The sequence below is a fragment of the Pocillopora damicornis genome, chromosome 2, assembly GCF_964200805.1.
Source record: "Pocillopora damicornis chromosome 2, jaPocDami1.2, whole genome shotgun sequence".
In the NCBI taxonomy this organism is placed as follows: domain Eukaryota; kingdom Metazoa; phylum Cnidaria; class Anthozoa; order Scleractinia; family Pocilloporidae; genus Pocillopora; species Pocillopora damicornis.
In genome coordinates, this window is record NC_142671.1 from 8,790,887 (window position 1) to 8,804,493 (window position 13,607).

General features: G+C 37.7%; 3 protein-coding genes across 5 annotated transcripts in view; 2 read left to right on the top strand and 1 right to left on the bottom strand.

Moving 5' to 3' along the window:
* Positions 1 to 13,607, top strand: part of LOC149049776 (uncharacterized) — a 180,470-nt gene that overhangs the window by 10,732 nt on the left and 156,131 nt on the right. The gene's annotated exons all lie outside the window — the stretch shown is intronic.
* LOC149049778 (uncharacterized) lies at positions 775 to 5,875 on the bottom strand. 3 transcript variants are annotated; one of them, XM_089195311.1, is made up of 6 exons: positions 5,430 to 5,875; positions 4,114 to 4,249; positions 3,330 to 3,520; positions 2,970 to 3,114; positions 2,699 to 2,758; positions 775 to 2,175 (listed from the first exon to the last, which is right to left on the bottom strand). In XM_089195311.1, the coding sequence occupies exons 1-6, from the start codon at positions 5,604 to 5,606 to the stop codon at positions 1,412 to 1,414; spliced, it is 1,473 nt and encodes a 490-aa protein (XP_089051437.1). In that variant the 5' UTR covers positions 5,607 to 5,875; the 3' UTR covers positions 775 to 1,411. The 3 variants fall into 3 exon arrangements, with proteins under 3 accessions (XP_089051437.1, XP_089051439.1, XP_089051438.1); XM_089195313.1 differs by having other exon boundaries at positions 4,774 to 5,572; XM_089195312.1 differs by lacking the exon at positions 2,699 to 2,758.
* LOC149049779 (G protein-coupled receptor GRL101-like) lies at positions 6,514 to 12,977 on the top strand. Its single transcript, XM_089197404.1, has 10 exons — positions 6,514 to 6,575; positions 7,389 to 7,460; positions 7,964 to 8,969; positions 9,424 to 9,514; positions 9,834 to 9,899; positions 10,421 to 10,468; positions 11,109 to 11,162; positions 11,450 to 11,506; positions 12,394 to 12,471; positions 12,892 to 12,977. The coding sequence occupies exons 2-10, from the start codon at positions 7,393 to 7,395 to the stop codon at positions 12,975 to 12,977; spliced, it is 1,554 nt and encodes a 517-aa protein (XP_089053530.1). The 5' UTR covers positions 6,514 to 6,575; positions 7,389 to 7,392.

A 13,607-nucleotide genomic window follows, 5' to 3' on the forward strand; every position in this document is an offset into this window, starting at 1 on the left:
ATCGTAACTTCTTCGGTTAAATTCATTAAATCTGCAAACCAGAGGAGCGTCAAACTATGTCCGTTTAGGAACCTGTTAAGCATTATTCCTATATTCCAACCCAGCCTATTTTAATTTTCTTTTAACTAATTTTCACCTGCTCTTTCAGCCTAAGACGGTTTTTTAGAATTGTATCCCATAATATCTCACCACCCTTATCCAACCACCATCCAGTACAGTTGGCGCAGTTGGTGGAGTATAGGCTAGACGACAGTGCATGTGGGAAATTTCATGTTAGAAACCCAGGCTAAAAAACTCACCAGGGTATTAAAATAACTGAAAAACATGTTCGACTTCTGCATATACTGGTTAGATCTTCTATTCTTTTCTGATAAGGGTGGGTCAAATGACTCTGAAAACTCTGGGAAACAATCTGCAGCATTGCTGGAATATTTATGAGCACAGCTGTGTATGGGCATCTGGAATGTTATTTGCACAAAACAATGTTACATATGAATAAATCATTCTTTGTAGAGAGATATTTGCAGGTCATATGCTGATGCTTGGCCTATCTAAGGATGATCTCAACTAGCTGTCATTTTGCAATAACAAGCTAAGCAGTCATGATGATCCAAAATGAAATATTCACATATCTATTTTTCTATAATTTTATTTCCAGATTTGCCAGAAAGAATACAATAATCTTTCCAACCATTTAAAACATGCACATAAGCTGAGTAAGAGTGAAGTTGAGGAGCTAAAGAGTGAAAAGAATCAGGGAAAGGCCAAAGGAAATCAGGAAAATAGGTATTTTATTACATTTCTTATTGTTCAGTTCTGTTTTTCAGAGGATTGTGTTCATTGTAGTTACATAGATGAGTGTTTTCTCTACTGTACACAGCATTCTTGACTTTTTTCAATTCATGCTCATTTTGACACATTGCATTTTTCCTATATTTTCAGCAAAACCAAGAGGCCCATTAGATGTTGTCCACTACAGGGATGTACCTGGGTTGGACGACGCTTTGATTACCACCTACCAAAAGTACACAATATTGGCAAAGATTCTGAAAAGTACTTATCATTAGTACACAAAAATGGCAAAAATGTTTCTGGTTTTCTTTGTACAATCAAGCTTCTACAAGTGGTCTTTGTTAGAAAGTATGACAGGCATGTAGCCTATTGTAATAGGTAATAAAAGTACTTTATACTGGATTTTGTATTCATTTGTAGACACACCACTTGGACCACTGAAAATGATCAACAAATTAGCAAACAAACTTCTAGGCTAATCATTATCTATAGTTTAATAATAGTAACAATTTAAGAACTACAATTTAGGATTCTCTGTATGTCAGCTGGCTATAAAATTGGCTTTCCAACAGGTTCTTAGAAAAGGTATATTAAATTGAAAAGTACATATTGTTAAATTTTAAATAATAGTGCTACTTCTTAAGGCAGCAAATATTGCATTGTTAAATACTTCAGGTATATTAAAATACTGGTCATCTGAAATTTCCATCCCCTGCAAAAAATATAATGGTCCATAGGGTCCATTTTTGATCAAGTTGGCAATAGTAACATAATCCTGATGATTGTTCAGTAATTTGTAGTTGGATTGGCCTTGTAAGTCAAGCCAATACCCTTTTATCTTGTAAGTAAATGAAGCTTTGACTAGTTTTGATGGATTCTGGATAGTGTAGAAAAGCCAGAATTTCTCATCTTCTGACTCAGTAAACACTGGGACAATAAGCCCTTGTGCTTCTGTGGAGTGTTGAATATTAGCACCAACAGCAAGCCATGCATCATCTTCAAAATAAAAACTATATTCATTTAATCCTAGTCTCTCTTCCTGGTCAAGTCTCAACTCCACAACCTCCACATCTTGTTCTTTAATCTTGTCAGACAGTCTAACTACCCTTTCTGCACATTGTCTGTCCACTATCCTGGACAGAAGAGTGACTACTGTTTCAGGCTGAGTTGGAGAGGGAATAAAATCCCTGTTGCTTTGCAAGTTTACATTTGCATTACTGGTAATCACGAATTTAATTTCGCTTTTTTTCTCCATTATGGCCTGGAGTTGTTTAGTGCCATAATGGAAGGGTTTCTTAAAGAAAATGCCATCTGGGAGATTTTCTACTGTAAAACCCCCACGTAGATACGGCACCCTGCTGCCTGGTTTCTTTATTGCTTCACCTATTGTGCAAGAGAAAGAGAAACATTGATTGGTAATGATAATAGCACTGAGTGGAGTACAATTCAGGAAGTAATTGAGCAAGTAATGAGCCTGATAACCCCTGAAATGTATGACAGTAAGTCTTATTGACCATTTCCACATGTCCCATATGACACTTTCTTTGCCAAAATGTGAGACACAAGGTAAGAATAAGTAATTCAATTTCATTAGCTAGTGGCATTTTCTACTGGATTTGTATTGGCTGCATAATTGTCAGATTTGACCTGTCCAGTTAAAAGCAGCTGTAATCACACAGGCCAAATTGGACAGTTTTCTTATTACAGTATTCAGATTAAGGATCAAATATTCGCTGTTCAGAACCAATCAGGTTTGAGGATTTTGTTATGGACATCATCAGCTTTGTTGTTATTATCATAGCTAATAATAATAATGATGATGATGATGATGATGACGATGATGATGACAACAATTACATGTTAACATCTGTACTATAGTGAATAATATGTATATTCTTAAACTTACTGTATTTGGAATTGAATAGCTGTTGTACATCTTTGTATGTGTACCTCTCATTGGTGCAAGCTAAATAAATAAATACAGAGGTACTATGTAGTTTCAGGTCTATTTTGATGATGTATTCACCTTATTTACAATCATGAATAATCTCGTCAATTGGATGACACACTTTATAGTATAAACTATATAAACATCTGCTAATACAGTTGCATGCCAACAAATCAATAGAACACTTTCAATGTTTATAATATTACTAATTCAAAGTAATAATATATACCAAAGTGGTCTCGGAATTTGATGTTGATGTCAGGATTCAGGCATAAGAAAGAGAAACCTGCACTTGATCCAAAGTTGTACACTTGGCCTGAAGTGTCTTGAAAAATCAGAGAAGATTCACAGCCCAAGTCTTCTAGAAACATGATCTGAAGCAGATGAAAAAGTAAAATGTGGCACGAGGATTACTCAAAAGGACACAAACATCCGCATGTTGCATTAATTCCCACAGAGTACGATAATTAGAAATTACTCATCCACTTTTGATAAAGTTTTAAGTTATTCTGAATTTGCATGGTTTATGCTACCTAATCGGAATTGAGCTTGGCTGGAGATTATTTCATAAAGTGATTGAAACCTTTACCTCATTTAGAAGATTTTTTCTGTGAACTGATATCAATTTAGATTTTTGAGCCTCACTAAGCTCTGAAACATCAGGGGCCTTTAAACTTTCTGCTTTTCCTTTGAACGCATCTTTTTCTGCAGATGTCATGTCACGCCATTTCTTGGCAGCTTCTTCGTTCTTTTGAGCCAAGGACAATTTCTTGCACTCATCTAGCAAAAAAAAATTAAAGCTTTCATTTCCACTGAATATCAATTCAATTGGTTTGATTATTACAATGTCACTGCATGATTTTCAGTTTCCTCGGCAATCAAAGATATTGCATCAACTAAAAATGAAAATAAATTAATCAACAACTCTATTATGGTGTCAAAGGTTAAAAGTAGCGGAAGATGAAAACCCTTTTGGGTTGCAATATAGAGCTCTGTCAGACCCCCACCCCTGCAAGTACCCCCCCTGGGTTTAGACACAGTTTAACAAGACCACTGTCCATTATTGATTTAAATCTGGTATCCTGGCACCAAAATAAAATAAATGTCCAGCAGGCACAGTTAGCAGAGAAAACCACAATATTCATTACTTAGAAATAATAGACTAGTAGAGGTTTATTAATGATACCCATAGGCGTATGGGCACCTTTGGACTTTGAAAAATTTTTAAACTGGGGGGGGGGGGGATTTGCACACCCATGCCCCAGGACTGTACACCTCTAATGTTACCCTATATTTTAGCCATGGTCTATAATAGTTATAATGCATGTAAATAATCTGTCCTTAGTGTTTGAAAACATTATCAGGGTTCTCACCTGACTTGAAATACTCTGAACAGAACATGTTGTAGGAGTGTGAGCCACGTGAACCAGTTGGGATCTTAATTGGCTTTGGAGCTGCTTGTACTCCAGAATTTATCTTTTCCTTTTGTCTGGCATTTCCAATCCATTTCTACATAAATGTACCACATTAAAATAGAGTTTTTCAAAATGCCTTAAGCTACAATAGAAACCCTTCCCTTTTTGCTCTCTTTCACTGGCTGGCCCTATAGAGGCCCAGCCAGGGTAAATTCCTACAGGGGACATGGTCCGAAAAGTAGCTGTGGCATATATATGAAAGTATGAAAAAAATTAAGATCTTGTTCACCAAAATTCTGACAACAACAACAAGGTGGAGAAATAAAGACAAAATAATAATAACCGTAGGTTTTTAAATTCAGACAAGCAACACAGGGAACCCCTGGCAGGGCCTGACCCTATAATACCCATGCAAGCTGCTCACAGAAACTCTGAGCTTGTATACAGAGCAAATTTTCAATCCAGTACAGAATGATTGGCTGGCAACAAATCAATAAAGGTAGATATTCTTGGTATGTACATGTATGTCGAATGGATAATGTGATTATAACATTTAACAGCTCTAGATTGAGGATACCTAAACTTCGAACCAGGATTCGATCGTTAGCTATGGGTTACCTATTATTAACACTTTGGTTAGCCTACTTTTCAGCTCCAATTAGCCAAACCTGTACTCTGGTTAGCCTCAGAGCACTCAGGTTGGCCTAACTAGCTCTTCTGTTGGCCTACAGAGCCCACTTTTAACTAAGGTTGCTTGCGGTTAGCTCTCAATATTTGTAATGGTAACACAATATATATTCTTAAATTTATAATAACGGATGAGTAAACACATATCTTCTTTTACCGGCATATTCTTGATCATTGATTATACTGCACACTGCAAGCGTATTTTCGAGCATAAAACTGCATAAAGCAATTGTTTTCAAAAAAAAAAGTAAGCCTACTTTAATTAACGAGGGAAATAATTACCACAAGGCCTCATTATGAATAGTACAATCGTACAGTTAACTTCCTTGACCTCGGTATATGACGGATGAAATTCTGTTTAAGAATCAATCCTTTAAAAAGATTCGTTTATGCAGCACACAGAGTAAGGGAATTAATTCTATAGGACAATATACCGCTACATCATTTACATATGTCGGTGTGCTTTGAAGAAAGAAGCACTCACCATAATGATCGCTATTATTATTCAACGAGATGCAAATAAGTGGCGGGGTATTCCACATACATGAAACATGGTAGTGTTTCAGTCCAACTAAAAAATATCTTACCTTTACTTGATCAATAGTCAGCCCAGTTTCCTCGGCTGCCACTCCAATTTTTTCCGTATTATCAGAACCGCATGTTTTCATGCCGCCGTCATAATATTCTTGTAGTTTTGACCTTTGTACATCGCTTATTTTATTATATGTTCTTTTGCGAGCTCTACTTGTATCCTTGTCGGTCATAGTAACGAAGAAGCGCCAAAAGTGCACGACAAAGCCGATAATACCTGAACTTCCAAACCAAGAAAAGCTAGCGAGTTCGTAACTATTCCAATCGGTAAAGGTTTCCCCCCCTACGCATCCGAAGTGAAGGGAGTTGATTGGTCGAAATGTTTATGCATATTTAATGAGCTACTGGGAAGACTTAGATGATCATTTGAGACGGCTTGAACCCATTGATCTAAATTTAGATTATGTGGGTGTTAGCCATTTAGATTGTGTAAGTAGGGTGCTATTTTAACTACCATTTACTCACTCAAAAATTGTTCAGTTTATGGAAGATCTTGCCGTATTTACGGCCATAAGTCATTCGGGTTCTCTCGGAAAGAATTTCGTCAAGTTTAAAAACAATAAATATGTTATTTACCGGCTAAGGGTCGGTCCGTATGGTGAAAAACTGTGACCTCGGTCTTGAAAATGCTGCCCTCGGCCTACGGCCTCGGGCAGTATTTTCAAGACCTCGGTCACAGTTTTTCACCATACGGACCTCCCAGCCGGCAAATAACATATATTTATCATGTCATACCAGACCACAGCACACCATATCATGAAAACGAACACCGCAGCACATCATATCACACTTTTCCACGTCATACAACACCAGAGCACACTGTATCATCAAAAGGACACCATAGCACATCACTTCACACTTTACCATGTCATACCGCGCCACGCCACACCTCAACATTCTCGTCATACCATGCAAAACCACTCTTTACTAATTCACACTATGACAAATGATCCACAACACATGACGCCACACAAGACTTTCCCGTGAGCAATTGTCCTAGCCTCGTATTACGGTGGATATTAAAGTTGTGATTTTTTACTTCCTAACGCAGACTTTTTTTTTCTCCGCAGCAATATTTCTGATAACAAGATTCCCATTGTCACCAACGAAAACTTTAATGACCTTCCAAAATTGGTTATTTTGTGAGTATATAGCCACTGATTAAATTTATCATTAGACCACCACATCATATCTTAGAGCCCACTGGATCTTACTGGGCTTACTAAAAATGAAAATTGGTTTATAACAATGACGTCCTGTAAAGAAAAACATTTCTGAATTGAAAATCATGAAATAAGAACATGGTGTTCTAGCGTTAGCCTTATATTTTTTGCAAAAATACAGAGAAACCGTAATTACTCTGTTTTCAGTTGTTGTTGCTGTCGATTCCCCTACAAGAAGATCCTGAAAAGCCTTTTTAACCCTTTAACTCCAACGAGTGACCAAGAAAGCATTTCTCCCTACAATATTAATACAATAGGGAAAACATCAGTAAGGGGATTATTTTTTGAACCAACACCAAGTTCTCCAAACTGACAATATAAGGACTGAATGGAAGGCAGCATGATTAATGTGATCTTGGGAATGAAAGAGTTAACGACTAAACTGCTTGAATTCCAGGGAATATTATCCTACTGCAGTTAATATGTCGCTGGTACAATAGTACAGCTTATTTTTAAGAAAAGATTACCGGTATTTATTGCGAGTACAGAGCGAGGGGCCCCTTTAAAGAAACCGGGATTGCCAGTTTACGCAAACCTTATGGTTTGTTTCGAGATTGACCTTGGTTAGCAATTAGACTGAAATCCAGGGACGCTGGGCTATAAAAAATGATGAGACTTCACGGCGTTTAAACATAATTTAAACACGCAACAAGGTGGCACGTATTTTGACATCACGGTGCAGTTTCAATTTTTTATCCATACCTATTTATCGATGGTAGATGGTATTTTTAGGAATATGCAAAAAAACCAAATGTCTGAGCTTCCTAACGGGTTTTTCGATGGAATGAAGGACATCATGAAAGTGTAAGTTTTTCTCCGTGGTCAGTGAAACGTACAATATCATATTATATTATGTTTCATTAGCGTTGGACTTGTCATTCAAAAATCCTGAGTTCAGGCCCTCCATCCCGCATTATTTGAGATTTTTTGAAAGGGTGGAGGGGGGCCGGGGGGGAATCGTAAGATTTCGTATTCAACATCCACACGCTCCGCAAATATTTAGCTGGTTTAGGTCGGTTGAACCTACTGACAACTTGTAGTTATACAGAGATTCTTGTTGAAGTTACAATCTTTTGCAAGTACAAGGTTTCCTTTTTCCTTTTTGAGGCCCCATATAATCACAGTCTACCTCACCTGGCTTCAAAATCAGCAGAAAGTTTGGTGCCTCAAGGACCGTTATATTCACTATTCGTAGATTGAGCCAATAGTGACCTGCAAAATAAGCTATACCCCACATTTTGATTATACATCCCTGAGTGAATGACAACATATCTTTTGCATTTTTACTTCTACATTGTGGATTACAGGATAGTGGACACCAGTGTTATGTGTTGTCATCTGACGAAAGAAGACGCCCAATGTACCTCTTTATACGACGACAGCTTCGCCAGTTGCGAGAGCATGTTTCGCGACTCAGCCCCACGTAAAAGTATCTGGGCAATCGGAATCCTTTCTCTGCTTGGTGCTGTGTTCGTAATTGTATGGCGTCTGATCTTTAAAGAGAGAAACATAGTCCAGCTTATCATGTTAATGCACTTAGCGGTTGGGGATTGCTTGATGGGCGTTTACTTGGTCACCTTAGGTGCCAAAGACCTGTTATGGTCGGGAAGTTACTATCTGCATGACTTCCAGTGGCGATCCAGTTTGTCGTGTCAGGTCACAGGTGCGATCTCAGTGCTGTCCAGTGAGGTCTCTGTAATGGTACTTGCCCTAATCTCTGCTGACAGGCTGAAGAACATCGTTTTCCCATACCATGGCAGAGGGCTGACTCCCAGGAAGGCACACATTCTGTGCGCGATTATTTGGGTCCTTGGTTTTATCATCGCATTCCTTCCCCTCAGTGGCATTAGCTACTTTTATGACGCCCTAGAGCGCCCTGCCTACTACGGACGATCCGTTGTGTGCCTCCCACTGCAACTTTCCAACAGGTTTCCAGCTGGTTGGGAGTTCTCCATTGCCATCTTCGTTGGGTTAAACTTCCTCCTCTTCCTGTTCATGACGGTAGCTTATGTCGCAATCTTTCTTAAAAGTTATCTCTCCAGCCGTCAGCTCGCAAAGAAGGGAACCAGACGAGAGGTGCAGGCAAGAAAGAAGAATGCAAGTGCCAGAAGGGAGAGAGCATTGGCCAAAAGAGTCTTCTTTATCATTCTCACAGATTGCGCCTGTTGGATGCCGATAATAGTCATGGGCATCAGGTCTTTGGCTGAAAAAGATTACAGTCCCCGAGGCGATCTTCCTGCCTGGATCGCCGTGTTTGTGCTGCCAATTAACTCAGCCTTGAATCCGATCATCTACACCTTATCAACGCCTCAGGTAAGACAGGGACGTACAGTAGTACAATGCAATCGGTCGCGACGGATTTCTCCATCGTGTTTATGCGTTAATTACGTATCCTCGCAGAATGCTTAAAAGTAGATAATGAAAGATATACGTCGTAGGCTTCCTAGGAAAAACCTTATCGTGGAATTATCGTCCAATGAGTGAATTCGTTCATAAGAAAAAAGAAGTAGGTGGCTTATCAAATGTTTCAATTGCATATGAACACGGCTGTCACATTTAATTTCAAAATGATTCCTCTCACCCAAAAATTTCCCGCTCCTTGAAAACTATCATTGAAAAAAATTTGCACATGAAATTTCTGAAAGCTACTTGAGCGTATGATCAGCTTTAACATTGTTTATGAAAGTTACGTTTGTAAACTCTCTATCATATTCTCTCTTAAATTTTACAGATTTAATGAAATATTCGCTTTGCATTACCCAAACAGGTGCAGGGCATATTGCGACCAAAACTGCGAATTTTGATGAACCATGTACGTAGCTTTTTCTCTTGCTGTAAAAAGCAGCAAGATCATCAAGGTAAGGTTTACCGTTTTCTTTAGTCACTCTATAGGTGGGAAGGTATCTTATTTTTGTGATAGGAAATAAAAACTCATATTAGTTTGCCTGAAAATAATATAGCTCAGTGCAATTAATGGAATTAGAAACTTATTCATATCATCACATCAATGGAAAAGCTCACTAAATATAATAAGAACTTATCTAAGGTCACTTTAGAGTATTCACAAGATCTTAGATCATATGAGCATACATATATATATATATATATATATATATATTTACATGTATACATGTATGAATATGAATATTTATTATACATGTATGTTGATTGGTGTAGATCAGGAACAAGGAGACAATGGAATGCTAGAAATGGTGCAACTTGGACAAGCAGATCCGGAGCAAGGTAATTTCTGTTAAATTGATCTTTGGTATTTATCCCGACAAACCAGAAAAAATTAATATATGAATACAAGATAAATTAGTTAGGAAGCTGATCTATTTCAAAATAATGGATGAAGGGCCAAAATGAAAACTTTTTATTCTTTAATTTTCTTTATAGCTTTATTGATTTATTCAATATACCTTTGGTGGTCGTGTGGCAAGAACTGATGTCACATTAACAAAACTTGTTTTGCACAGGTTGTATCGCTATTTAAAATAAGAGACCTCACTTTAAACATACTTGACATTAACAGCATACTTTATTAGTATTGGTACTAAACAACTCAACTGACTGGGTACGAATCGACCGGGTATGAAACGACCGTGGGTCGGTACGAAACCACTGGTAACCAATTCAAATTAGCCGTTAACACCTTTATCTGTTTTGTCCTTAACGATATTGGAAGAACTTGAAGAAGAACTCCCATTAATGATTTGCAAAAGCAATAAAGAAAGAAAAACAAATGATTCATTTTCTGTTAGGTGTAGGCCAAGTTAACGAGGAAGAACATGTGCTGCCGGCTCAAGCAGGTATTACAACAAACAAGATCCAACATTGTCTTAAGAATCGCAATTAAGTCCTTGGAATTAAAAAGATGGATATGCATTATTTGATCTTTGAACGTGGACTTCTAAAAAAGGTTTTTTCGTCTGTTGATCAGCTTACTTTTTTTTTGTCGTACAAAACCTAATTCACAATTTGTTTTGGCTTTTTTAATTGACGAAACTCGACGAATATTGTAGGAGAGTGGGAAACGGGGGGGGGGGGGGATGACCTACGATGAATAAGAATGGTCGTTGCATGCAAAGAAAACCCGGATAAACTTCGTTGCCTCGTGGGCCAATAGGGTAGAGAATGGATTGGACCTTACTTTAGCCGAGCTTAAATGTGTTGGAACAGTTATGAAATAAACACACAAGTATAACTGTTATCATGAAGTAGATGTCACTTATTTGCTGTGTTCGATATTTAAAGCTACATTTGTTGATTGGCGGAGAAGGTGCTTATTTAAAGCAATTTTATTTTTGTTTGACTGCTTAATGTGACACATTTTCACACTCGATCGTCAATATAAGTTTTTTCAGTTAGCGTTGGATAAGGGATTATGTACTGTGAACATTTAAGAATATTCCTGTTGGATAATTTGATACCATTTTGTTGTTCAAGCAGAAAAAGACGAAGATGAGGGCAACGGAGGAAATTTACAAATGGTTGTTGTGGAAGGTGAGTCGTTCTCTGAGAGTCTGTATCAAAGGACAGACCCTTGAATGCTCTTTCAGAAAATAGTAACTCTTAGTGGGAGAGGACCCCGAAAGCATTGCGCTTAGACTTCTATCAAGAAAAGGATCTGAGGGGCCATCATTTCTCCATAGAAAGAGGTGCTTGGATGCTCACTTTGTTAATCTCTGTCATAGAAATGAAATCTTAATGTCATTAATATTCTCATTCGGAGCTAATACATTGATTGCTAACGAAAACACTAATCTTAATCTGTTTTTTTTCCATTTCAGTTCATCCATACAAAGGACCACGAGATAATGCAGTCCAAACTACGACTTATGGAAAAGGTAAAGTTTTCATTGTACCAAATCAGTTTTAAAGCGGTTCATAAGTCATCGCTACTTCTTAGCTTTTATCTTTTTAATTTACGCCAAAGCCACCTTTGTAGTTTTTAGTGCAACTACTTATATTTTTACTTTTATTTTCCTCAGCTATTTTTTTGTCGCTTTTTCTATTCCTTAAATTCACTTCACTTTGTTTTGTTTTCCCTGAAAGCTTTTTATGAACGTTATGTTCATGCGTCCAAATGATATCGAATTGTTTTTCCATCAATTTTCAAGCATCAGTTCCAAAGATAACATGAATTAACTCTGTTTTTCAGGAGCCTTTCGTTGTCAAAATAGTTTATTAATTTGCCAATCCACTAATTGAAATTAGATGACCGACCTACAACTGATAAACTCCGCCTGACTGGCCACTTGACTGACAGACAGTCGGACCGACTGACTGACTGTCTGATTAACTAATAAAATTCATGACTGTCTGAAAAACGAAGACGGACAGACTGACTCACTTACTGTCAGACGGACTGACTGTCAGGCGGACTGACTGTCAGACTGACTGACAGACTGAGTGACGTACTGACTGACAGACTGACTAACAGACCGTTAAACTGATTAACTGACTGATTGTTTGAATGACCGACTGAGGGGCCGTCAGGCAGACTGTCTAACCGACCGACTGACTGACTGACTGGCTGACTGACAGACTGACCAATCCCTCTGACGAGGGGCTAACGCTCGAAACGTCAGCCTTAAAACTCTTTACGGTGGCCTACTTACGTTTTCAACTCAGTTGATAATACCAAATTAACCAATTGTCTAACTGATTGAGTTATCAATCAACTTACCGATTAACAAATATCAAGGTTTTGTTTCCTTCTGTTTCAAATCAGAACAAAAGCAGGATTCTGAACAGGACAAGGAAGGACAAGAGGCAGCTTCCATAGAACAACCATCAACTTCCTTTGAGGGTACAAAAGAAAAAGAGGCCGTTGAATTTGAAACCAAAAGTAGTGACAGAGATGATCGAACTACCTCGGACCGACCATCAACTCCTTTGAAGGAAACCAGCGAAGAAGCTAATGAACACGAAGACAACAAGGGAGAAGAAGAAGAAAAAGAAGAAGAAGAGGAAAAGGAAGAAGAAGAAGAAGAAGAAGAAGAAGAAGAGAAAGAAGAAGAAAAAGAAGAAGAAGAAGAAGATGAAGAAGAAGAAGAAAAAGAAGAAGAAGAGGAAAAGGAAGAAGAAGAAGAAGAAGAGAAAGTAGAAGAAAAAGAAGAAGAGAAAGAAGAAGAAGAGGAAAAGGAAGAAGAAGAAGAAGAAGACGAAGAAAAGGAAGAAGAAGAGGAACGTAAGATCGCTCCAGATGAACCATCTGCTCTCTCTAAAGAAACATTTGAGGAAGCTAAAGAATACCGAAACACAATGGGTGAGGATGATGAGAGCAAAAACGTCCCAGCAAAACCAGAGCAGTAAACTACTTGATATGACACAGGCAGTGACTTAACTAAAATATCATGATAAATGTTCTATGTAGCACTTAGATTTGTAGTTTCGAGCAGGAATAAGCAGATGGAAAGAAAAGACAGCAAAACTAAGCAGAAAAAAAGTTCAGTTACTCCACGAGATCGTAAAGACTATGGTGAACTAGTTCGGTAAAATTGTAAAAAAAAAAAAAAAAAACTCACTCGCTGAAAGAAAAGATACCTAAACACGTATTTATCTCTTGTTTTACTCAGAAGTTACGATAGCATTTAGCATTTGCAACATGTGTACACAATATGTTGGTAGGAGTCGGTTGAAGTCCTTTTTCTTGCATGTTTCCGTGTTTCTTTATACTGGTCTATTTTAATCTTCTCTCTCGTCAAATAAAATTTCATGTATTGCTTTTGCTTTCAGTGAAAAAAAGATCAGGTTTTAGAACAATTTTGTAGCACGGATTAGAAGCCGTCTCTGGAAAAGTAACATACATTCCTGAAACAAGGTGAAAACGTTTGTAACAAACAAACAGCAGAGAGGCTTAAAGATGTACGGACAATGAAATTGTAATCGTGAGTCAAGTAAGCAACGCTGTTAAACCACCTGATTATCAATAAAAACGTCGAG